General features: G+C 48.5%; 1 protein-coding gene across 1 annotated transcript in view; it reads right to left on the reverse strand.

Moving 5' to 3' along the window:
* LOC122909645 (cytochrome P450 4F22) overlaps nucleotides 1-23,004 on the reverse strand; it is a 30,184-nt gene extending 7,180 nt beyond the window's left edge. The window contains exons 1-6 of the mRNA XM_044254030.1: nucleotides 22,933-23,004; nucleotides 11,424-11,646; nucleotides 8,753-8,897; nucleotides 3,562-3,615; nucleotides 3,321-3,448; nucleotides 2,991-3,112 (exon numbers count right to left, since the gene is read on the reverse strand). Coding sequence (XP_044109965.1) covers nucleotides 2,991-3,112; nucleotides 3,321-3,448; nucleotides 3,562-3,615; nucleotides 8,753-8,897; nucleotides 11,424-11,645 — 671 coding nt within the window. The 5' untranslated portion in view covers nucleotide 11,646; nucleotides 22,933-23,004. The remainder of the gene's footprint in view (nucleotides 1-2,990; nucleotides 3,113-3,320; nucleotides 3,449-3,561; nucleotides 3,616-8,752; nucleotides 8,898-11,423; nucleotides 11,647-22,932) is intronic.
* Between the last annotated feature and the right edge of the window lie 225 nt (nucleotides 23,005-23,229).

A 23,229-nucleotide genomic window follows, 5' to 3' on the forward strand; every position in this document is an offset into this window, starting at 1 on the left:
CTTCTCCTCCCCGTGCGTAGATGACAGAGAAAGGCCCTGCATAGACTAGATTTTCTTTTTTCTTTTTTAAGATTTTATTTATTGATTGGAATGAGAGAGAAAGAGAGAGCACAAGGAGGGGGTGCAGCAGGCAGAGGGAGAGGGAGAAGCAGGCTCCCCAATGGGCAGGGAGCCCGATGCAGGGCTCCATCCCAGAACCCTGGGATCATGACCTGAGCTGAAGGCAGACGCTCAACCGATTGAGACACCCAGGCGCCCCAACAAATTATTTTTTAATGGCAATCATCTGATCTGTTTGTTGGCCTCATCATACCTGAATAAAACCAAAACTCAGGTACATTTTAAAACAGGTCCAAAGGATTAGGACTTCCAAATAGATGTAGCATCACTAAAACTAAATGCCTACAAGCCACAAAGCGGGAGAACTCCCATTCCTGATGGCAAACTTGGATCTAAAATACAGAAAGAGCTCTTAAAATGCAACCATAGACAAATAACCCAGTTTAAAAATGGGCAAAGCATATGAATAGACCTCTTGCTGAAAAAGATATACAAATGGCCACATGGCACACGAAAAGATACTTAATAGCACCAGCCCCTAGGGAAATGGAAATCGAAACCACCATGAGATGCTGCTTTGCCCCAACTAGGAATGGCTAGAACCAAAAAGACAAATAACAAGTGTTTTTAAAAAAAATTAACAAGTGTTGGAAAGAGTGTGGAGAAATTGAAGTTCTCACACACTGCTGGTAGGAATATAAAATGCCCCATCTACATTGGAGAAAATGTCTGGCAGTTCCTCAAAATCTAAACAAAGAACTATCACATAATCCAGAAATTCCGCTCCTAGGTACAGACTTTAAAAAGTTAAAAACAGGAGCGCCTGGGTGGCTTAGTTGGTTGGGCGACTGCCTTCAGCTCAGGTCATGGTCCTGGAGTCCTGGGATCCAGTCCCACATCAGGCTCCCAGCTCCATGCGGAGTCTGCTTCTCCCTCTGACCTTCTCGCCTCTCATGCTCTCTCACTCTCTCTAGTAAATAAATAAGATCTTTAAAAAAAAAAACCTAAAAACATACTTTCACACACCAATGTTTATAAAATAGCCAAAAAGTGGAAATGACCCAAATGTCCTTCAGTAGATGAATGGATTTTTAAAAATGTGGTACAATGTGGTAAATGGAATATTATTCATCAATCTAAAAAAATGAAATATTGACATAGGATGAATGAATCTTGAGAACATTATGCTGAGTGAACAAAACCAGACAGAGAAGTTGGCATCATTCCATCAATATGAAATTTCCATAATAGACAAATCTGTGGGGGCAGAAGGAAGATTCGTGATTGCCTACACTGGGAGAAGTGGGAAGTGGGGGTGAGCGCTAAAATGTACAGGGCTTATCTTTAGTGGAAATATTTTAAAAATGGATTATGGTGATGGTTGCACAATTTGTAAATATACTAGAAACCATTGGATTGTGTATTTTAAATGGGTGAATCATATGGTATGTGAGTTATATCTCAGTAAAACCATTATAATTTTTAAAAAATGAAGGGGTGCCTGGGTGGCATAGTTGGTTAAGTATCTGACTCTTGGTTTTGGCTCAGGTCCTGATCTCAAGGTCATGAGATCAAGCGTGCATCGGGTTCCACACTCAGCATGGAGTCTTCTTAAGACTCTCTCTCCCTCTTCCTCTGCCCCTCCATCCCCTGTACCCCATCCTCACTCTTTGTCTCTGTCTCTCAAATAAATAGATAAATGTCTTTTAAAATGGAAAAAAAAATGAAATCACTGGGACAGGTGTGCAAGGGGCTGTCCTTGGTCCTGAAGTATGCTACTTGTCATACACTTGTCAGTTTGTCATTTTCTTGCTTATTTATTTGTGCATCGTTACTGCCTTTCTTCCCACCAACTTGTAAATTCCAGGGGAGCAAGACCCTTTCTATTTTGTTGACCACTGTATTCATAGTGCCTAGTCCAAGAATGGCCCATAGTAGGTATTCAGTAAATATTTCCCATTTAATTAATTAATTAATCAATCACTAAGGTCATCTCTACCTTACCCAACCTATAACCCTACAAAGCCCAGAGTAGCAAAGGCAGAAGCTTATTATTAAAGACCTACTATGTGCTACAAACTTGCCATTGACAAGTCTTTTATTCGATATGTGCCCACTTAGACTATAAATTCCAAGGAACTGAAACTTAGTCTCTGTTTCACCACCATATTCCCAGTAGCTAGCATAATCTCCTGCACATAGTAGGGACATAAAAATATCTGATGAATGAATGAATGAATGAACCGGACAATGGTCATCTTATTCATTCATTCATTCAACAAGTATTCACTGAGCATCTACTGTGTGCCAGGGCAGTGTGGCATCATTTTATTCTTTTTTTTTTTTTAAGGACAAAGTGCTATTTATTTAGAGCAGGGGACAAAAGGAGAGGGACAGAGAGAATCTCAAGCAGGCTCTGCAAGCACAGAGCTCAACAGGGGGCTTGATCCCACTACCCTGAGATCATGACCTGGGCCAAAATCAAGAGTTGAAAGCTCAACTGACTGAGTCACCCATGCGCCCCGACATCATTTTATTCTTAAAGCATCTCTCAGAGGGTCAAGGACTATCATCCTTGTTTTACAAAAAAAGGACACTGTAGCTCAGAAAATGGGGAGATATTTTCCAGAGGCCAAACTACTCTTCATGGAGCAATGAAACTAGCATTTATTAAGCACCTACTATATGAAAAGCCATCAATTTACATTATCTTAATACTCACACGATGGCTATGGGGAAGGAATTGGGATTCCATTTTTGGGTAAGGAGATACGCTTAGGGAGGTGATGTTAGTTTTCAGAAACACACAGCCCATCTGTGGCAGAGCCTTAACAGCCCAGGGATGCCTAATGCTTGAGAGTTTCCTTTCTTCTCCCACCACCCTGCTCTAGAGCAACGGGCTCTGTCTTCCCCAGGGAGGCCACACTCACTCCTGGCAGTTGCTATTGTAGCTGAAGACACATTTCTGAAGACTGTCCAGGGTCATGAGGCTGACATGCTCAAACATGTCAAGGGAGACCACTGAGCCCTGTGCCAGGCGCCGCCATTTACCCTGGAAGAGAGAGACGCACGGCAAAAGGATGTAGATACCGCAGACTTTAAGCCAGCCTTCCAACGACCTAGCTGTCCGCTCGCTACAAGCCCACTTTCTAGAATAAAGGAAGTGAAGCTTCCTAACATCACCCAGCTTATCCGCTAGTCAGAGCCTGGACCAGTCTCACTCCCAGGACACCCTCTTCCCAAGAAACCCTGCAACTCACATGCATAATGTCTGTGCATTGGTTGAAGATCTTCATGTAGGGCTTCAGGATGTCGAAGTGGAAGGCAGGGGTCAGCAGGCGGCGATGGCGGCTCCACTTGTCACCTTTGCTCAGCAGCAGCCCATCTCCTGGGCCCAGAAGACTGAAATTAAGGGCCTCTCCTCCTACTCTGAAACGCTCCAAGAAACCCCACCCCCTCTTCCTCGAAGCCCCAGCCCAACTCACCCAATCCCATACTCACCCAGCCAAGGCTTCAGGAAACCATAGAAAAGATCATCCTTGGGGGCGATGGCAGCTGTGGAGAAAGAAGATATGGCGATGACTCGAAACAGAGTTCTAACCCTTGACCTCTGCTTATGAGCTCCTTGGGCCTCCTCTCTGAGCTCTGATCTCCATGTCACCCCTCCAGTCCATCCGCCACACCTGCCCCAGAAAGATCCTTATAACATGCTGATCTGAACACGAGCCTCCCCTGGTTAGAAACCTCCCATGGCTCCCTATCACTCTGGCAATAAAATTCAAGCTCAAGCAAGCACTGAAGGCCATGCACCATCTTGCCCCATACGCCTCTCCTATCTCTTCCATCAACATACACCAAATAATCCCACATGCTGGCTCTACTTCCAAACCTTTGTCCAGGCTGTGCTCTCCAACTGGAATGACCCTCTTCACCCTCATCACCCCTCTTTTCTGCCAACTCAGGCCATCTGAATTACACCTCCTGTGCTCTCAGTCTCTGGTCTGCGCTGCACTCTGGTCCCAGGAGGTCTTATCAGATGGTGGATCTGACCATGTCCCTTCCCACTCACACCCATAAGCCGCAACCACCAGATGCTCAGACCATTTCCAAAACCTTGAATGACCTACCTCAGTCTGGACCTCTCTGAAAACACTTTCATCCTCCATTCTCTATATGCTCAATCTTCTAATATCACAGAATTTTTTTCATCTCCTTGAAAAAGTCACATTATCTCTCTGTTCCAGGTCTTTCTACCACATGCCCTCTCTGCCTCAAACATTCTCCCCTCATTCTTTGAGCCTCTGCTTGGATGCTATCCTTCCTCCACCAATCCCTCTGGATTGTATCCATCCAGCTACAGTCCCCTTGAGAGGAGGGAATATGCTGATCACTGATATATGGTGCTAAATAATGTTTTTCAGAGAGGGAGGGGGAAGGAGGACCAGAGGGAGAGGAAGAGACAGTCTTTTTGTTTTTTTAAGATTTTATTTTATTTGAGAGAAAGCAGGGGGAGGAACAGAGGAAGAGGGACAAGTGGACTCCACACGGAGCGCGTCATCCCACAACCCTGAATCATGACCTGAGATAAAGTCAAGAGTCAGACAATCAACCAACTGACCCACCCAGGCACCCTGGGCCCATCACAGAGCCCAACATGGGGCTCAATCTCACAGCCCTGAGATCACGACCTGAGCCAAAGTCAAGAGTCAAACACTTAACCAGCTGAGCCACCCAGGCACCCCTAGTGTTAAATAGTTTTTATTGAATGATCCAACCAAAGGTTGAATGAATGCAAAAATGGATGGACAGATGGATAGATGGATGGATTAGCGAGTAAATTTCCTTTCAGTGTGTTGAGCAGACGTGGGACAGATTGGGCTGAGGCCCAGGAAGGAAGTACCTGAAATTCAAGTGACTGTCACTTTTATCTGAGACGTGACTCAGCCACCTACACACATACTACCTAGGAATTGGCCAACTGTGCACACAGTCATCTGTCCACTCATCCTCCTATTCAGGACATCTCTTCTACTATCTTCCTGTACCCAACCCATGCTAGGCAACACTGGGGACCAGAGATGGCTCAGCTCCACACCCTTCCTGGAGGAGCTCCAGGTGGTGCAAGAAAGGGAAGCAGAAGCATGCTGTGCAATTATCAAGAAGATAGAAAGATGCCAGAAGCAAAGGGAGGCACAGAGAAAGGGCTGCTAGAATCCAAGACAGGCTTCCAGGAAGAGGCAGCACTGGAGAAGAAGGTGGAAGTCTAGTAACTCTTCTATTCTCTGGGATCTGGACTCCAGCCCAGGCCCCTTGAGGGTCTTTCCGATATACAGACCTGTTCAATGGCTGTCCTGCTCAGACACCACCTATCATTCCTTAATGCCTCCAGGATAAAACACAAGCTTATTTGCTTTGCACGTGGGTGTTCTGAGTCCAGTTCCTGTCTCATCGCCTACTCCTCCCCACATATCATCTTCCCTCCAGACACCACAAGTCACCTGAATTCCCTTGGCACTTTCACACATCTGCATCTTGGTCCTGAAAAACCCACCACCTGACACTTCTCACCTGGCAAACTCCAAACATCCTTCACTGACACCTCCTGAAGGAAGTCTCCCCAGCTGAACCCTTGCTCTCCCATCCTTGGGTCCCTACTCCACTCCAACTCTGACTACTTGATTCCAGGAGTCTGTGTCCAGGCTGCCTTTCTCACCAGTGTCCCCTTCAGTAAAAAGAGGATGGTAACGTCTACCCTGGAGGGGGTCATATAAGAAAAGGCCCCACCAGTGCCCAGTAGGAAGGATCGTATCACTGTGGTTGAGAGCTTGGCCTCTGGGCGGACCACGTCTGGGTTTAAATCCTAGCCCTACCTCTAACTCACTGTGTAAACTTGGGCACTTTAGCCCTCTGTCCCTCCACTTCCTCAGCTTCCAGAGGAGAAACAGAACAACCCTGCCTGCCTCATAGCATCCCTACAAAAACTCAATGAGTTCATATGTTCCTGGCACATGGCAGGAGCTCATTAAATATTTGTACACATAAATGAATAATTAACCAACTGCTGGCTATTTTTATAACTATGATTATAATTACTGGTCACTGGTGTCAAGAACTTGTGAGATGAATATCTGCATCTCCAGCCCCCAGCAAGGTCCTACTAGTGAAAAATAAATGCCAAAACTATCATGAAAAGCAGTTTGGTAGTTCCTTAAAAATTAAAGGTAGAATTCCCATTTGACCCTCCGTTTCTACTCCTTGGGATCTACCCAGGAGAAATGAAGACATACAACCACACTGAAACTTGTACATGCATGTTCATAGCAACATTCATAACAGCCCAAAGGTAGAAACAACCCAATGTCTGTCAGAGGAGGAGTGGATAAACAAGCGTGGTTTATCCATATACCCAAACAATGGAATATTACTCAGTCTTAAAAAGAGGTAAGGTCAGGGTGCCTGGGTGACTCAGTGGGTTAAGCCTCTGCCTTCCACTTGGGTCATGATCCCACGGTCCCGAGATGGAGCACCACATTGGGCTCTCCGCTCAGCAGGGAGCCTGCTTCCCCCTCTCTCTCTGCCTGCCTCTCTGCCTACTTGTGATCTCTCTGTGTCAAATAAATAAATAAATAATCTTTTTTTAAAAATTAAAAAAAAAATTAAAACAAAAAAGAGGTAAGGTTTTGGTCATCACTACATTGTGGATAAATGTCAGAAACATTTTGCTGAAGGAAAGAAGTCAGTCACAAAAGGCCACATTGTGTATAATTCCTTTCCTTTCCTATTATATATCCAGAACAGGAAAAGCTATGGAGATAGAAAGAAGATTGGGAGGATGTCCCGGGAGTTGGGGGCAGAGGAGAATGGGAAGTAATTACTTAATGGGTTCAGGCTGTTTTATGGAGCCATGAAAAAGTTTGAAACAAGAGAGAGCCAAGGGTTGCACAACATTGGGAACACTCGAAATGGTTAATTATATGTTATGTGAATTCCAACTCCATACAAAATGAATGTAGAAAGACAAGCTCTAATTACATGCCTATATATCACGTTTCAGCCTCTATAAATCATTTTCACCCCCTTTCGCCCATTAATCCTCTCTATCCCAATTGCCTAATATAAGACGAAGAAAGAGAAGTCCAAGAGGAGCTGTGCCTTTCTCAGGCTCCATGGGCCGTGGGGATTTGGGCCCAGAGTAGCCATTTCCCCGTCTATGGTCCTGTGGAGGTCCCAGTGGGGAATGGGATCCACAGCTTGGGGCCAGGCCTGTCTGTCCCGACTCACAGCCCCACACTCCCTAGCTAGAGCCCCCATCTGACTCCTCCAGCAGGGGGCGGTAGTGGATGTCCTGCCCATCCTGAGGGAGGGGAGAGGCCAGGTGAGGAGCGGCAGAGGCCTGAGCATCTACTGCATGCTGAGGCCACACTGAGGGCTCCACCCCCTATTCTACCTGGGGTCTCACAACCAGAGAGGACAGTATTCAGGAAACTGAAGCTCTTAGGAGTAGGGAGGAAGGAAGACAAGGTGAAAGAAAGATTGAGAAGGACTGAGAAAGGCAGGAGAGAACAAACCCTCATGAGCACCTACCCACATCATCTGGAGCCTTCGCAACCACCCCATTTTACAGAGCAGACACTGAGGCCCTGTGAGGCTAGATGAATTTCTCAGTCCCACAATAAGTATGGCTCCAGGCAGGATCAGAGCCCAGCCTGCCTAAGTCCTAGCCCAGGGCTCGCCCCACCATCCCTTGGAAGAGTCACCTTTCCCAGGGTCTAGGTTCCCCGTTTGTGCAGTGAGGTGGGCACCCTCTCACAAACGCAGCAATGGTGGAGAGGGCATAGTTCGGGAAGGGAAGGATAGCAGCCCCTTCTGCTTTCTTGGCTCCAGGGTGGCAACCTTGATGGTGGTCTCTAGACATGGGTGCAAAGGCCCAGGCTGGGGCCAGAGATATAAAATTCCTGGAGCTCTTTCATTCCTCCCCCCTCTCTCAAATACCCCGATGCCTCTGGAGATGCCCAGTTACATGCGAGGCCACACTGCAGATCCAGACTCCTATGAGAGGGACAGGGCTGGATGCAGACACACTCAGCCTTCGAGAGTTAGGACTGAGAATGGAGAAGCCCAGAAGAGAAAGCTATGATCTGCCTGGAGGGTCACCCCCAGGTCTTCCTGGAGAAGGCGGCCATTGGATCTGCACATTAAAGGCTGAACAAGAGCTTGCCAAGCACACCTGGGAGTCCTACACCTTGGGAGAGGTGTGGACCACAGAAGGGAGAAACAATCCTTCTACATCTCCTCTTCCACCAATCAGGGGCAGACCAGGTGAAGCTGGAAGAGCCACAGTGGGAATGTCAAATGTCAAATGGGTAGCCAAATGTTTGGCTACCATGGCTTAGAATTAAGCAGCAACCATTTAACAAAATCCTGGGCCCACAATTGCCTATCCAAGCATGTTTAGCTCTGACTTCCAGGGGGGTAGACATCCTCTCAAATTCCCGGGACTCTTAGATATTGTCTATCTTTCCCCATGCTATTCCCACTACCTGTATTACTATGGCTGCTTTGGTGAACTCCTATTCATCCTTCAAATTCCTGCTTAAATGGCCCTTCCCCTAGAGAGCCTGCATGCCTAGAAGCCCAGGTGAGCTCTGGGAGTTCAGGGCTTACCCATCACTCAAAGGCTCAGCCCACCTACCCGAGGCGCCCACTAGGGGCTTGATGTAGTCAGGGTGCACCAGAACCAACAGCGGCAACACAGGTCCAATCCACACCAGAATCACATGGTGCATGTTGTCCAGCACCTTCTTCTCATCTTGGAGGCCCGTCTCATTCGGAAGATACTGCAGGGGGTGGTAGGGAAAGATAGTGAGGAGGAGCCCAGCCCCAGCTTCCCCTAGCCTTTCCCTCCAGCCACCTCCCCTGTCCTCCAAATGAGCCCAAAATAGCTATAGGATTGGCTGATGAAGGCTGCACCTGGCTAAGCCGGCATTCCCTCATCTGAGAAGTGGGGAAGAATGGAATTCTGTCTGAGGGCGGTTGAGAAAATTCACAAATGAACAAAATGAGAGAGCCCCGCACAAGGGCCTGACACATAGCCGGTGTCCGAAAAATAAAAAACAGTAACCACAAGCGCAATCATAATGATTGGCATTTATTGAGTACTTTCTCTGTTAGGAATAAAATTACTAGTATTGTTATTTTTTTAAAGATTTTATTTATTTATTTGGGAGAGAGAGAGAAATCATGAGAGGGGAGAAGGTCAGAGGGAGAAGCAAACTCCCCGTGGGGCTGGGAGCCCAATGTGGGACTCGATCCCTGGACTCCAGGATCATGACCTGAGCTGAAAGCAGTTGCTTTACCAACTGGGCCACCCAGGCGCCCCTAGTATTGTTATTTTTAACACATACACAGGGTTGCAGTGTTAGGCACTGCTATGAACACTTTTCATATATTCATACCTTTCTCACATACTCATACCTTCAAAACACACAAGTATTATGTGACAAAGTTGCTACTATTTTCCCCATTTTCCTTTGCTCAGAAAGGCCACATGATTTGTCTGAAGTGACAGGTGAGTCAATGTCTTGGTTTGGGCTTCCCCAGAGGCAGGTCTTGAGACAAGAGCTCTAGCTAGAGCTAGTGGTTCGTTTGGAGGGAGATCCCCCAAAAACGTTGGCAGGGGACTAAGGAAAGTGAGACAGGGAAGGAAGGCAGCCAGTAAAGGAGGAGTTGCCGAGAGAGTTATGGCCATGGCAACTCAGTGCTCCGTCTTCCTGGGGACCCCTAGGGGACACGTGAATCAAGTCAACCCAGCAGAGGATGAGTAAGCTGGAGTGTTTACACATCAACTCCTACCGTCGCAGAGTCACTGGCTGGGGCTCACTCCCGGGGCATCAACTCTCAAGCCCACAGCACACAGTGTGAGAGAAAGCCCTAGAACGCAGGTTCTGGCAGCTGGAGGTCAGGCAATCACATCCAGAAATGGGCCGAAGGATCCAGGCAGGCACTGGCGTCTCCGGCCACAGAGGCAAAGCCAGGATCTGAACAGAGGCCCCCGGGCTCCAAAATGCATGCTCTTAACAAACATAGGGCAGAAGTATTTCAAGCCCAGGGTCAGAAGGATCTGAGCTCAGATCTGCTCACGGCAGCTGTGTGACCTTTGTTGAGTTACTTAACCTCACTGAGCTCCAAAGATCAAATCTGTAATATTGGGTAGATCCATCCCTATTCCATGGGCTGTGAGAATTAGGGGAGAGCTCAGATATTAAGGGACCTAACCCCCTGCCTGGCCAAACGCAAGGCTCAGCAATTGTCAATCAAATGAATAAATGAATGAGTGAACAAGTCAGCAAATGACTTCTCTCTGGCTCCTGCGTCTCCTTCTCAACCAGGTTCACCCTGAACCCTTCTACACCCAAGAGAAACCATGGAATCACCGAGAACTCATGGCCCCAGGAGGCAGGCTGAGCCCACAGGGTCAAGGTTGGACTTCAGAACCGGCTCTGTCCAACTGCCCTTGAACTGCCTCTGAATTCCATGTCTGCACCAGGCATGAGGCCTGAACCGGGAATTCTCCACAACTGTCCGTTACCTTGAGGCCTGGAAGAGGGACCTAACTGGGCTAGAGCCAGTTAGGAGCTGGACTGTAGGACCCTAAAAGCCTCAGGAGTCTGGCTTCCTCTGACCTCTGAAGCCCTTCTAGAAAAGCACAGGTTTCATCATCCCAAAACAAGAGGTGGCAGAGGGTACAGAGCTAAGAGCAGAGACTCTGGAGACAGATGGCCTGGGTTTGAACCCCAACTCGGCCACCGACAAGCTGTGTGTCCTAGGGCCAGCTACTTAACCTCTCTGTGCCATAATAGTCTCAGGAGCAAAACGGGGATAGTCATGGGAACCACCTCCGAGGACTGTCAAGAGGACAGAGTTAATATTTTTAAAGCACCTGACCTAATGCTTAACACCTGTGTGTGAAGTAAGACATGAAAGGCAAGGTAAGAGAATGAGAGAGAGGGTACAAACACACTGGGGGGGGGCAGATGCAGAGCAACAACGTTGACAGGAGTTCCCCCCACCCCCACCTCCTGTCTGGGGATCACAGAACCTGACAACTTTCACAGGCACTTGTACCTGTTGCTAAGCAACAGCCTGAAGTTACAAAGAAAACCTTAGAGTCATTCTGCCTCATCCCAGCTGTGTAACCTCTGGTAAACTGCTTGCCCTCTCTGAGCCTCAGTCATACTCGATCCTGTAAAATGGGTCTGCTCATGGCTCCGCATTCTTGGGGGATGGAGGAAACGGTCAGGTCCATCACCCTTACTGAATACCTGGGACCTGCCCAGTACCCCTGTCCAGCCACACACACGTACCATGCCTAGATGGCCCAGCAGCCAGTTGCGCCGGGGCGGCTGAGGGAAGCAGCTCAGGCGGCGGCAGGTGATATAGAAACGCCAGCAGAGCCTCAGGAACTGCATCAGCAGGCGGAAGAGGAAGAAGAGCAGGGAGAGGAGGAGCACAGACACAGCATACAGGCGGAACGTGGTCTTCTCCACTCCCAGGAGGTGCAGCAGGTGTTCTGTGACGGGCAGCATCCTGAGGGGACAGACGGGATGAGGGGGTCAGTGAAAGTAGGAGTCATCCTCTGGCCATGTGTGTACCACACACAGGATGACCTGTGGATTCAAGCAGCGTGTACTTGGCACACAGTAGGTGCTCAATACACAGGAGTCCCAGACCCCAAGGATACCTCTCAACCTTCCCCCAGCAGTGACCTTCAGCTAGCTAGCCAGACGAATGCACCAGTGCCCTGTCCACATGCCCTCAGCCTTGATGTTGCAGGGCATCCCTCCTGACTTCTTGCCCATATGTGGATGGCCAGAGTGTTAGAAAATTTAAACACACACACACACACACACACGTTGAAAGCAGCTCTTAACCAATGACTGATAAACTGTTGCTGGATAGATACATTCTCCCTTGGGGTGCCATGACCCTGAGATGTGGGCTCCACATGAGCCACCAGGCTTCCCCAGGGGGATTAAATCCCGGCTGCCCACCACAGGAACTTTCTCTATTAGATGCCTCCCTTCCCTTGTCTGGCCTCCTTTTCTTTTTTATTTAATTCAGGTGAGATTCACCCAGCATAAAATGAACCATTTGAAAGTATAATTGCCCCTGAAAAATGAAAGAGTTAAGGGTACCAAACCCACAAAGCAGTCAGATTTCCATATATAACTTTTGACTCCCCAAAATCTTAACTACTAATAGTCTACTACTGACTAGAAATCCTTACTAATAACATAAAGTGAATTAACACATATTTTGCTTATGTATTATATGCTATATTCTTACAGAAAAGTCAGCTGGAGAAAAAGAAAAGATTACAAAACTCTTAAGAAAAAAAATCCACTTATGGGACTGCACTGTAAAAATTCCACACATAAGCGGACCTATGCAGTTCGAACCCGTGTTGTCCAAAGGCCAACTATGTACAATTCAGTAGCATCTAATACATTCACCGTGCAACCAACCCCTCCATCTAGCTCCAATTTTTTTTTTCATCACCCGGAAAGGAAATCCCATCCCAATGAGCAGTCATTCCCCATTTGCCTGTACTTTCAATCCCCGGCAACTGCTAATTTGCTGGCTTGCTTTCTTTCTCTCTCTCTCTTCCAAGTAGGCTCCATGCCCAGCGCAGAGCCCAATGCAGGGCTTGAACTCATGACTCTGAGCTCAAGACCTGAGCTGAGACCAAGAGCTGGATGCTTAACCGACTGAGCCACCCAGGCACCCCTAATCTGCTTTCTGCTTCTACGGACACTTTGTTTCATATCAATGGGATCATATAGTATGTGACTATTTGTGTCTGGTTTCTTTCACCCAGCGTGATGTGTTCAAGGGTCATCCTCATTGTAGCGTGCATTGGAACTTCATGTCTTGCACTGCTGGGTAATATTCCATTGTCAGGATGTATCACAATTTGTTTTTCCATTCATCTGTTGATGAACACCTGAACTGCTCCCACCTCTGCCGATTGTGAAATGTGCAGCTATGAACACGCAGGTACAGGTACGTGTCAGATTTCCTGGTTTTCAATTCTTTGGGGTTCACTTCCTTTTTCCTCACTAGTATGTTCTGTGGTCACTTCCCAAATAAGCTCCTTGCACTCAAATCCTTGCCCGAGGGTCAGCTCTTGAAGGAACTCAGATAAAGTGGGTAGGAAACAACAGTATTAATAACACAGTGACCAGGTGTAGAGCATTGCAATGAACCATACGCCACACTCAGGGATGTGCAGCCTCGTTTTATGGAATCTTAAAGAGCACTTAGGTTTTACCTTCTCTCCATTTTCTGGACAACTCAATCTCAGTTCCTCTAATTAAAGAGAGATTGGAGCTAGCAGAGGCCCCCTGAACCCCCACCAATGGCCAGACTTCATCACTTTGGGGGCTCACAGATCTCAGACGATGACAAGGACCTTCTTGAAAATGGATGGGTTCTGTCTTCATCTCTACTTTCCACTCAGTCCAACCAGCCAAGGGTTCCACCTCTGTGCTCCACCTCCTGGGGCAACATAGCTAAAGGAACCCTGAACTCCAGGTCCTCACCAGTCCCCACCCACTCCTGCCCATGTTTCCCTCCATTAGGGTCTCAGACCCACTGGCTCTTCTATCAGCCAATGCCCAACTATATCCTCCATGCAGATGTATGGGTGGGTCATCACCAAATTCGGAGAGCCCCCCTGGGTTGGTCTGACTTACATTATAAGTCATGCAGATGATATGACAAATCATGAGGATGGCTACCATCAAGAAAAGAAATGAGAGTTGGCAAACATGCAGAGAAACCTTGAACCCTTATGCCTTGCTCATGGGAATGTAAAATGGTGCCACTTTGCTATGGAAAACAGTATGGTGGCTCCTCAAAAATAGTAAACATAGGGGTGCCTGGGTGGCTCAGTGGGTTAAAGCCTCTGCTTTCAGCTCAGGTCATGATCCTGGGGTTCTGGGATCAAGCCTCTCGTCGGGCTCTCTGCTCAGCAGAGAGCCTGCTTCCTCCTCTCCCTCTGCCTGCTTCTCCCTCTGCCGGCCACGCCCCCTGCTTGTGCACTCGCTCGCTCCCTCTCTCTCATTCTCTCTGACAAATAAATAAATAAAATCCTTTAAAAAAAAAAAAAAAGAAGAAGAAGAAGCAGGGACTCAAACAGATATCCGCCCACCCATGTTCACAGCAGCATTAGTCACAATAGCCAAACGGTGGCCATAATGCGGTCCATTCATACAGGGGAATATTATTCGGCTCTAAAAAGGATTCTGACACCTGGTAAAACATGGATGAACCTCGAGGACATTATGTTAAGTGAAATAAGAGACACAAACGACAAATGCTAGGTGATCTCACTTAAAAGAGGTCTCTAGAGGAGTCAGATTCAGAAACAGGAAGTAGATAGTAGGCTTGAGGGGCTGGAGGAGTGGGGGGCTTGAGGGGCCCAGGGGCGGGAGTTAGTGATTAACAGGGACAGAGTTTTAACTGAAGAAGATGAAAAGTTCTGGAAATGGACAGTGGTGACAACTGCACAACAATGTGAATGTACTTAATACCACTGAACTGTACGCTTAAAATGTTTAAGGCAATAAATGTTATGTGTATTTTACCACAATTAAAAATCTTTTTTTAAACTTTTTTAAAGATGTATTTATTTATTTGGTGGGGAGGGGCACAGGGAGAGCGGAGAGAGAATCCCAAGCAGACTCTGCCCTAAGCATGGAACCCAATGCGGGGCCCGATCCCACAACCCTGAGATCATGACCTGAACTGAAACCAAGAGTTGGACACCTAACTGACTGAGCCACCCAGGTGTCCCAAAAAATCTTTTGAAAAAGACGGACTAGCTGGTGTAGGCGATATGCCCCCTGGAAGGCCCAGGTAGGGGTGGAGGTGGGAAGCAAATAACCTCTCAAAATGAACCCAGAGAGCTCCAAGTCACAAGTCCCAGGCAGAAGGTCATTGGCAGCTCCAGGTGACACACTCGCCAGGAAGTAGCTGTGGATATTTGTTTCTTAACCGATTTAATAGAGGGCCATGATTTTCCGCCAGCACGCCAGGGAAGGCAGCCAGTGATTACGATCCAGAACTACGACCTTCCTCTAATACTCTCACATGCCAGGCTTCTCACCAAGTGTTCTATTTGCATTTCTTTGCCATTCAGTTGGCAAATCATGTTTGATCTCCTCCTATGTGTGTGACTCTGTTCTGGGCATGGGGATGTAATGGTGAGCCAGACACACATGGTCCAGGCCCTTAAGAGAGGTGGCCACCAAGAGACATGACAGAACACCATGTAAACACACTGCATGTCTTGAAAGAGGTAAAGCGGGTTTGGGAGTGCCTGAATATGGGCCCCCCAAAGACGTCAGTTCTCTGAAACCTGGGAATGAGACCTTCTATGGCAAAGTCTTTACAGATGGGACTAAGTTAAGGGCCTAGAGATAAGAAGAATAGCCTAGATTGTCTTGGTTGGTCCCAGCTGGAATGACAGATGTCCTTACAAGAGAGAGGCAGAGGGACTCAGTTGATTAAGCATCCAACTCTTGATTTTGGCTCAAGTCCTGACCTCAAGGTCATGAGATCAAGCCTCACATAGGGCTTAGCAGGGAGTCTGCCTGGGATTCTCTCCCTCTGCCTGTGCCCCTCCCCCCACTCATGTGCTCAGGCGCTCTCTCTCTCTCTCTAAAACAAACGAGAGAGAGAGGCAGAGGGAGATTTGACACACTGAAGAGAAGGCTGTGCAAAGATGGAGGCACACCCTGGGACACTGGAGTCACCAGAAGCTGGAAGAGGCAGGAAACAGATTCTTCCCTAGAACATTCAGAGGGAGTGTGGCCCTGCCGACACCTGGATTTCAGACTTCTGGCCTCCAGAACTATGAGATAATAAGTGTGTGTTGTTTTAAGCCCCCCAGTTCATGGTAAATTGTTACAGCAGTCACAGCAAACTCATACACAGCATAAGATGATACAGACCAATCCTTTTAGATAAGGTGGTCCAGGAGGGTTTCTCTGGAGAGGGGCTAGCTGGGCAGACACCTGAATGAAGAACCTAAATGAAAGGGGCTTTCCTATTAAACGCACATGTGTGCACACACACACATAACTCGGTTCTATCTAATCCTGACTCCACTGACTAGCTGTGTGGCCTGGGCCTCAGTTTCCCTAACTGAAACTGGAGGTGACTATAAAAGATGATTCTGGGATCCACCCCAGTGTGACCTTCTCCTGTGTGTGGCCTGGAGTCAGGAGGTGTCGCCACTTTGGCAGACCCAAGACTTCGGGGTCCTCTCTAACCCCTGAGCAACTTGACCGCAGTCTGGCTGCCATCCCAGACACCACAGTCACCTTTCTGAAGGTCTGTCTTCACTCCACTGCTCTAACACCCTCCATGGCTCCCCACTGCCCTCAGTCTGGCATTCAAAGCCCTTCAGGAGCTGACCCCTGCCCATCCTCCACTTCAACCATAAAGATCCCACTTCTCAAGATGTTTTGGACCCCTTCACCCAATCTGTAAATGTTGGAGTTCCTTAGGACTGGTCCTGAGTCATCTCTTCCTCTCTCTCTCTCTCTCTTTATAGACCCTAGGAATCTCACCCCCTCCCATAGTTTTGGTGACCTTGTCTCTGAGGTGCCACTCATGTCTCGACAATGCTCCTAATGGTCCAGCCACCTCCTGGATGTCCCCCAGGGGCGTATCCCAGGCCGTCATATTCACCTCACCTCCTTCCTCCCTCTCGTCCCACATCCAGGGAATAACTGTTATTCAGGTTCCGCCAGTAGTCTATCCCAAATATCTTTCACACCCATTTGCTTTTCTCCATCCCATTATCCCAACCTGTGTCAGGCCGCCAGAGCAGTAGCCTCCTCCCATGGGTCTCCCTAGTTCCCTCCTGCCCCACTGCAGCAGTCCACTTCCCACACAGCAGCCAAAGGGATCTTCCTAAAATTAAATCAGATCACAGCCTGTTCAAAATACTCCCATGGTTCCCCATAACACTCTAAACACAATTCAGATTCCTTCCCACGGACTACAGTGCCCTGTGTCCCTGGCCCCTGGAGGACCCCTCCAACTCTCCCAGCGCCCTCCCCCTCGCTCACTCAACTCCAGCCACTCTGATCACCGGCCAAGTTCATTCCCCTTTCAGAGCCTTTGCACATGCCATTACGGTTACCTCCGCTTGGCATGCCTTTCCCCCAGCTCTGTGTATAAGGGCTTCTCCTCATCCTCCAGGCCTACCTCTGCTCGGACACTCCATTTTTACCACAATCAGCCACCTCCCTTATTGAGTGCCATCTGTATGCAGTAGCTCTCTGGGTCATTTCTTTCATCCTCCTAGTAGCCACCAAATGCAGTGGGGGGTCTTCTGAATGGAGTCACAGCAAGAACCTCTACCCCCCACCCCGAAAAATCCCAGCCGATATCCTGACAAAGGAAATGTCTTCCCGAAAAACTGAAATGGGAGTGAGCTGCAACAAGAGAAAAGACGAGCTCTCAAAGAAAGGAGCCCGCTCCAGGATGGCAGCTCACCCTGGGGAGGGTGAGCCTCCCCAGGAGGGGAGTTCTGAAGTACCGGGCCCACCCCTCTCTGCCAGACGTGGGCTACAGCTCTTCCCAGGACAGACTCTGCTCCAAGCAGAAAGACACACACTATAAATCGCCAGCTGGTTGTCATCCTGACAGCCTCCATCTTCTCATCTGCAAAATGGTAACAACGGCAAGAGGTCCTCCTGATGCTCATGGGAAAAGCTCAATAAATTGGGGAAGTTGAGTCCTCTGCTTTCTGTAGCTGGGTTCCTCTTGCCCCCCCTCCGAACAAAAGCACACCTGCCAGGCCCCCCCACCAAAAAAGTGCTACAAAAAGTTTTGAGGTGGTACAGCCACTTTGAGAAATAGGTGGGCTGTTCCTCAAAAAGATAAACATAGAATTGGCAGTTCCAACGGGTGTCTGGGTGGCTCAGTTGGTTAAACATCTGCCTTTGGCTCAGGTCATAGGGTCGGGGCCCTAGGATCAAGCCCCTTATCAGGGCGGCGGGGGGGTCCCTGCTCAGTGCAGAGTCTGCTTCTCCCTCTCCCTCTGCCGCTTCTCCTGCTTCTGTTCTCTCTCTCAAATAAATAAAACCTTAAAAAAAAAAAAAAAGAACTGGAAGTTCCTCTCCTAGGTATATAGTCAAAAGAATGGAAAACGTACTCTGATAGTTGTATATAAATATGCATAGCCACACTACTCAGAATAGCCAGAAGGTAGAAACAATGCAGAGGTTCTTCAACAAATGAATGGATGCGTATCATGTGGCATATTCATGCAATGGAATATTACTCAGCCATGAAAAGGAATGAGGTCCTGCTATAGATACAACAAAAATGAACCTCAAAAACATTACACTGAGTGAAAGAAGCCACATATAAAAGGCTTAGCATGTCTGACCCCATTTAATATGAAATGTTCAGGCAAATCCAGAAAGACAGCAAGCAGACTGGTGGTTGCCTGGGGCTGGGCGAGAAGCAAGTGACTGCTAACAGGGACGGGATCTCTCCTTTTGGCAAGATGAAAATGTTTTGGAGCTGGATAGAAGTGATGGTTGTACAACACTGTGAATGTGCTAAATGCCCCTGAATTTTTCATTTTTAAATAGTTATGTTATATGAGATAAAGTTTGCTTCAATATTTAAAAATGAAAAAAAAAAAAAGGCTTTGAGGACCCATGAGAAATTTATCATGGTGGTTACCTCTGGAAGGGGCTTGGTAATACTGAAGGTGGGAGGAAAAGGGAAACTTAACTTTCTCTGTCCATCTTTGGGACTTTTTGACTTTCTATAATAGGAGCACATAATGCTCATTCAAAAATGTTTTAATTAAATATAAAGATAAATAAATAAATATAAAGATGAATCAGTTGACTGTACAACCCAAAGAATAAGTTCTAATGTAAACAATGGACTTTAGTTAATCATACTGTGTTTACTGGTTCATCAGTTGTAACATATCACCCTAGGAGTGCCTGAGTAACTCAGTTCGTTAAGCATCCAACTCTCGATTTTGGTTCAGGTCACAATCTTGGAGTTATAGGATTGAGCCCCATGTCTGGCTCTGCGCTCTGCGCTCAGCGCTCAGCAGAGTCTGCTTGAGGTTCTCTCTCTCCCTCTCCTTCTCCCTATCCCCCGCTACTACTCTCCCTAAAATAAACAAATAAGCAGGGTGCCTGGGTGGCTCAGTCGGTTGGGCATCCGCCTTCAGCTCTGGTCATGATCCCAAGGTCCTAGGATCCGGTCCCATGTTGGGCTCCCTGCTCAGTGGGGAGTCTGCTTCTCCCTCTGCCCCTTCCCCCTGCTTGTGCGCTCGCTCGGGCACACTCTCTCTCTCTCTCTCTCGTGCTCTCTCTCTCAAATAAATAAATAACATATGTATTTTTTTAAGATTTTATTTATTTATTTGACAGACAGAGATCACAAGTAGGCAGAGAGGCAGACAGAGAGGGAGGGGGAAGCAGGCTCCCCGCTGAGCAGAGAGCCTGATGCGGGGCTCCATCCCAGGACCCTGGGATCACGACCTGAGCCGAAGGCAGAGGCTTTAACCCACTGAGCCACCCAGGTGCCCCATAAATAATAGATTTTTTTTAATTCTGTAAAAAGTAAATAAATAAACAAGAAAATATTTTTTAAAAAGAAACATATCCTAATGGAAGATGTTAACAGTAGGGGAAATTGTGGGAAGTTGAGGGGTGTTTTGGGACTCTACTTTCTGCACAATTTTTCTGTAAACCTAAAACTGCTCTAAAATATAAAGCCTATTTAAAAGTTAATTAGTTGAGGGGCACCTGACTGGCTCAGTCAGTAGAGTGTGTGACCCTTGATCTCAGAGTCGTGATTTTAAAAGTTAATTAGTTGAGGGGCACCTGACTGGCTCAGTCAGTAGAGTGTGTGACCCTTGATCTCAGAGTTGTGATTTTGAGCCTCACATTGGATGTAGAGATTACTTAAAAAGATTTTTCAGTGGGGCGCCTGGGTGGGTCAGTCAGTAGAGTGTGTGACCCTTAATCTCAGAGTCGTGATTTTAAAAGTTAATTAGTTGAGGGGCACCTGACTGGCTCAGTCAGTAGAGTGTGTGACCCTTGATCTCAGAGTTGTGATTTTGAGCCTCACATTGGATGTAGAGATTACTTAAAAAGATTTTTCAGTGGGGCGCCTGGGTGGGTCAGTCAGTTAAGTGCCTGCCTTCAGCTCAGGCCATGATCCCAGGGACCTGGGATCGAGCCCCACATCGGGCTCCTTGCTCAGCAGGGAGCCTGCTCCCCACCCCCCTGCCTGCCACTTCCCCTGCTTGTGCTCTGTCTCTCACTATCTCTGTGTGTGTGTCAAATAAATAAATAAAATCTTTAAAAATTGTTTTTTCAAAACTTTTTTTTAAAGTTAATTAGTTGAAATTAATGAAAAAAATGAGTGAAGATGCTTCAGTTGGGGAGAGGGTGTTCTGGGGCTCAGAGAGTTGTTTCTTTCTTGATGTGGGTTCTGTGACATGTATGGATTCAACTTGCAAAAACTCCTTACACTTCAACTTAAAAAATTAAAAATAAAATGTTGTTTGGGGACTGCATCTCTCTTAAAATGTGCATTTTTGATTCAGGCAAGCCTGGATTCAAAAAACAGCCCTGGCCCTCCCCAAGTTAAGCAGCCTTGAGTAGAGTCTCGTCCCCTCCCCACAGCCTCTGTTTGCCAGTCTGTGAAATGGGTTAATAACAGCAGGCCCGATACTTCTTAAGGTTGTTTGGAATACTTGAGCGAGACGAGGTTTGGCAGGAGGCATGCAAATTTTAGCCATCATTCCTATTTCCATTATCACTCTTTTATTGGAGGGAGAGAAATTCAAAGCTGACACTCTCGGGATGCTCCAAGAGGCTGGCAAACCCGCTCCTCTGGTGCATCAGACACCAGGCAAGGACACCCAGTGGCCCCACCCTGGCAGAAGTGGCCCCACCTGTCCTCCTGGGGCCGGCATTATCTGAAAACTGAGGTGCCAGCGACTGGCTCAGTGGCCCACGCCCATGGAGCGCTGGTTTGTCAGGTTAGCCCAGCCTCCTGTCGGGGACTTGTCATACAAGGTGTGTGGGCTCCTGAGAAGGAATGCAGGACACAACTGCGCCCCTCCACACCAGAAACCACATATCTGTCTCTCTTTGAACCGCAGGTCCTGGAGCCCACTGGCAGCCTGGCAGCCAAGACCCCCAACACTGACTCCACTGCCCCATAGCCTCACCCTGCCCTGCACTCACTCCGGAAACCTGTAGTTGAGACGACCTACCCCATCCCTGCTCACAGCACCACCTTTCTATACCAAAGGGCTGCCTGACACCAGAGACTCCCAAACTGCCTAGAAGTCTGAGCTGAGAGGAGGCTTACTCCAAATTTCTGGGGTTCTGAGAAAGAACTTCAAGGGCAGAGCCAAGTTAGCCAATGGAGGTGGGAAGGAGAGTTTTACTACAGCTTTGGGCATATGTAGGCTTTTGCCTGCAGCTTCCTTGGCCCAAAGGAGATCCTAACAGAAAACAAAGTTTTAAAAAAAAAAAATACCAGTAATCTAGATCATTCCAGAACTGCAATTGTCTCAGCCCACCATCCCAACCAAGTGTGAGCACACCTGGACATGAGCCTCAGAAAGGATTCTGTAGGCTCTGCCTCTTAGCTGTGTGACCTCAGGGGAAGGTCCGCATCTCTCTGAGCCTCAATTTCCTCATATGTTAGACAGGAACTATATTACCCACTTCACGGGGCTTTGATGATAATGCCATGTTTTTAGAGTACTCAGCTCAGCACTTGGCACACAGCAAGCCCTTGATCAAATATGCCTCTTACTGCTGTTGAGGCTGCCACCATGTTCACTACTGTTGCCCAGCCATCTGGGATTTGGAGAATGGAGCCCAACACTTGCCAGGGAGGAGAAATGGGGTCCCATTCTCTGACTGCGGAATCATCCGGGCCCCTCTGTGGATACCAACCCAGGTCACCACTGGACACCAGCCCAGAGCTAATGTTACCTTTCAGAAACCCAAGCTGGGCTGTACAGACAGACTGGGGCCATCGGAAAGTGCACAGGACTTTGGGGTCAGGCAGGACGGGTTTGTTCAAATCCCAGCTCCCCCACTGTCTCCCTGTCTCCTTCCCATCTCCAGCCTGAGACTCCTCAGCTAGCAGGCCTCAACCACCAGGCATGGTCTGGGCTGGCTAGCCACCCCCTGGTCCAAGCAGGGAGGGTGAAGCCCTGGGACACCAAGGACCACAGATCTCTCCGCATCCAGCAAAAACATCAGCCAGTACGGGGCTTAACGACGGGGCTTAACACAACCCTCACTGCCAACTCTGGGGGCCCAGGAGGGCATCTCCTCTTCTCATAAAGGGGCATTTGGAAGCTCTGTGCCTACCATGGGTGAGTAGAGGGGCCATGAAGGCAGCCAGAACACAAGCGTAAAGTCCATGAGTGAGACGATGTCCGGTGACTCCAATCAACCCTAGGAGACGGCCTCAGCGGTCCTGATGGGGAGGGGTTTCTTCTTGAGGTCCCTTCCCACCACGGATACCCAGAGAGGATACTCGCAGGACTCCGAGGCGAGCACTGAAAAAAATGTGCTCACACGCTGCGACCGTCGGAGACACGCCCACATCCCCCCTAGACTGGCGTCCGAACCCGCAGCCGCCGCTGGGGTCCCGGGGCTTCCTGGCCGCGGCTGGGCACAGACAGACTTTCTCTGGCACACTGCAGGAACCCGCGCCAGGCGCCTCGGGTTACCGCGCAGCGCTGCGGCCGCGCTCCGGTTACGGCCCCTCGCTCTCACTCACCTCGCGGGTCTCGGCCTCCCGCCCTCGGTCCCGATCCGCCCGCACCGCAACCTCGGCTCTGACCGCGCGGTCCCGCCGTCTGGCCCTTTAACCCCGCCCGGTCGAGTCGCGAGGCCCGCCCCCGGCCCGCCCCCCCCCGGCCTGGCCAGCCTCTGGGCGGGGACCAAGGCTGGGCCCCCAGAGATGGAGAGAACCAGACACAGAGACGTGGAGGCATGGAGAACGTCAGAGAGGGAAAGGAATAGAGCCAGAGACGGAGAGACTGACAGGTGGAGAGATGGAAAGACACAGGCAGAG

Source organism: Neovison vison, chromosome 6 (assembly GCF_020171115.1).
Source record: "Neovison vison isolate M4711 chromosome 6, ASM_NN_V1, whole genome shotgun sequence".
Taxonomy (NCBI): domain Eukaryota; kingdom Metazoa; phylum Chordata; class Mammalia; order Carnivora; family Mustelidae; genus Neogale; species Neogale vison.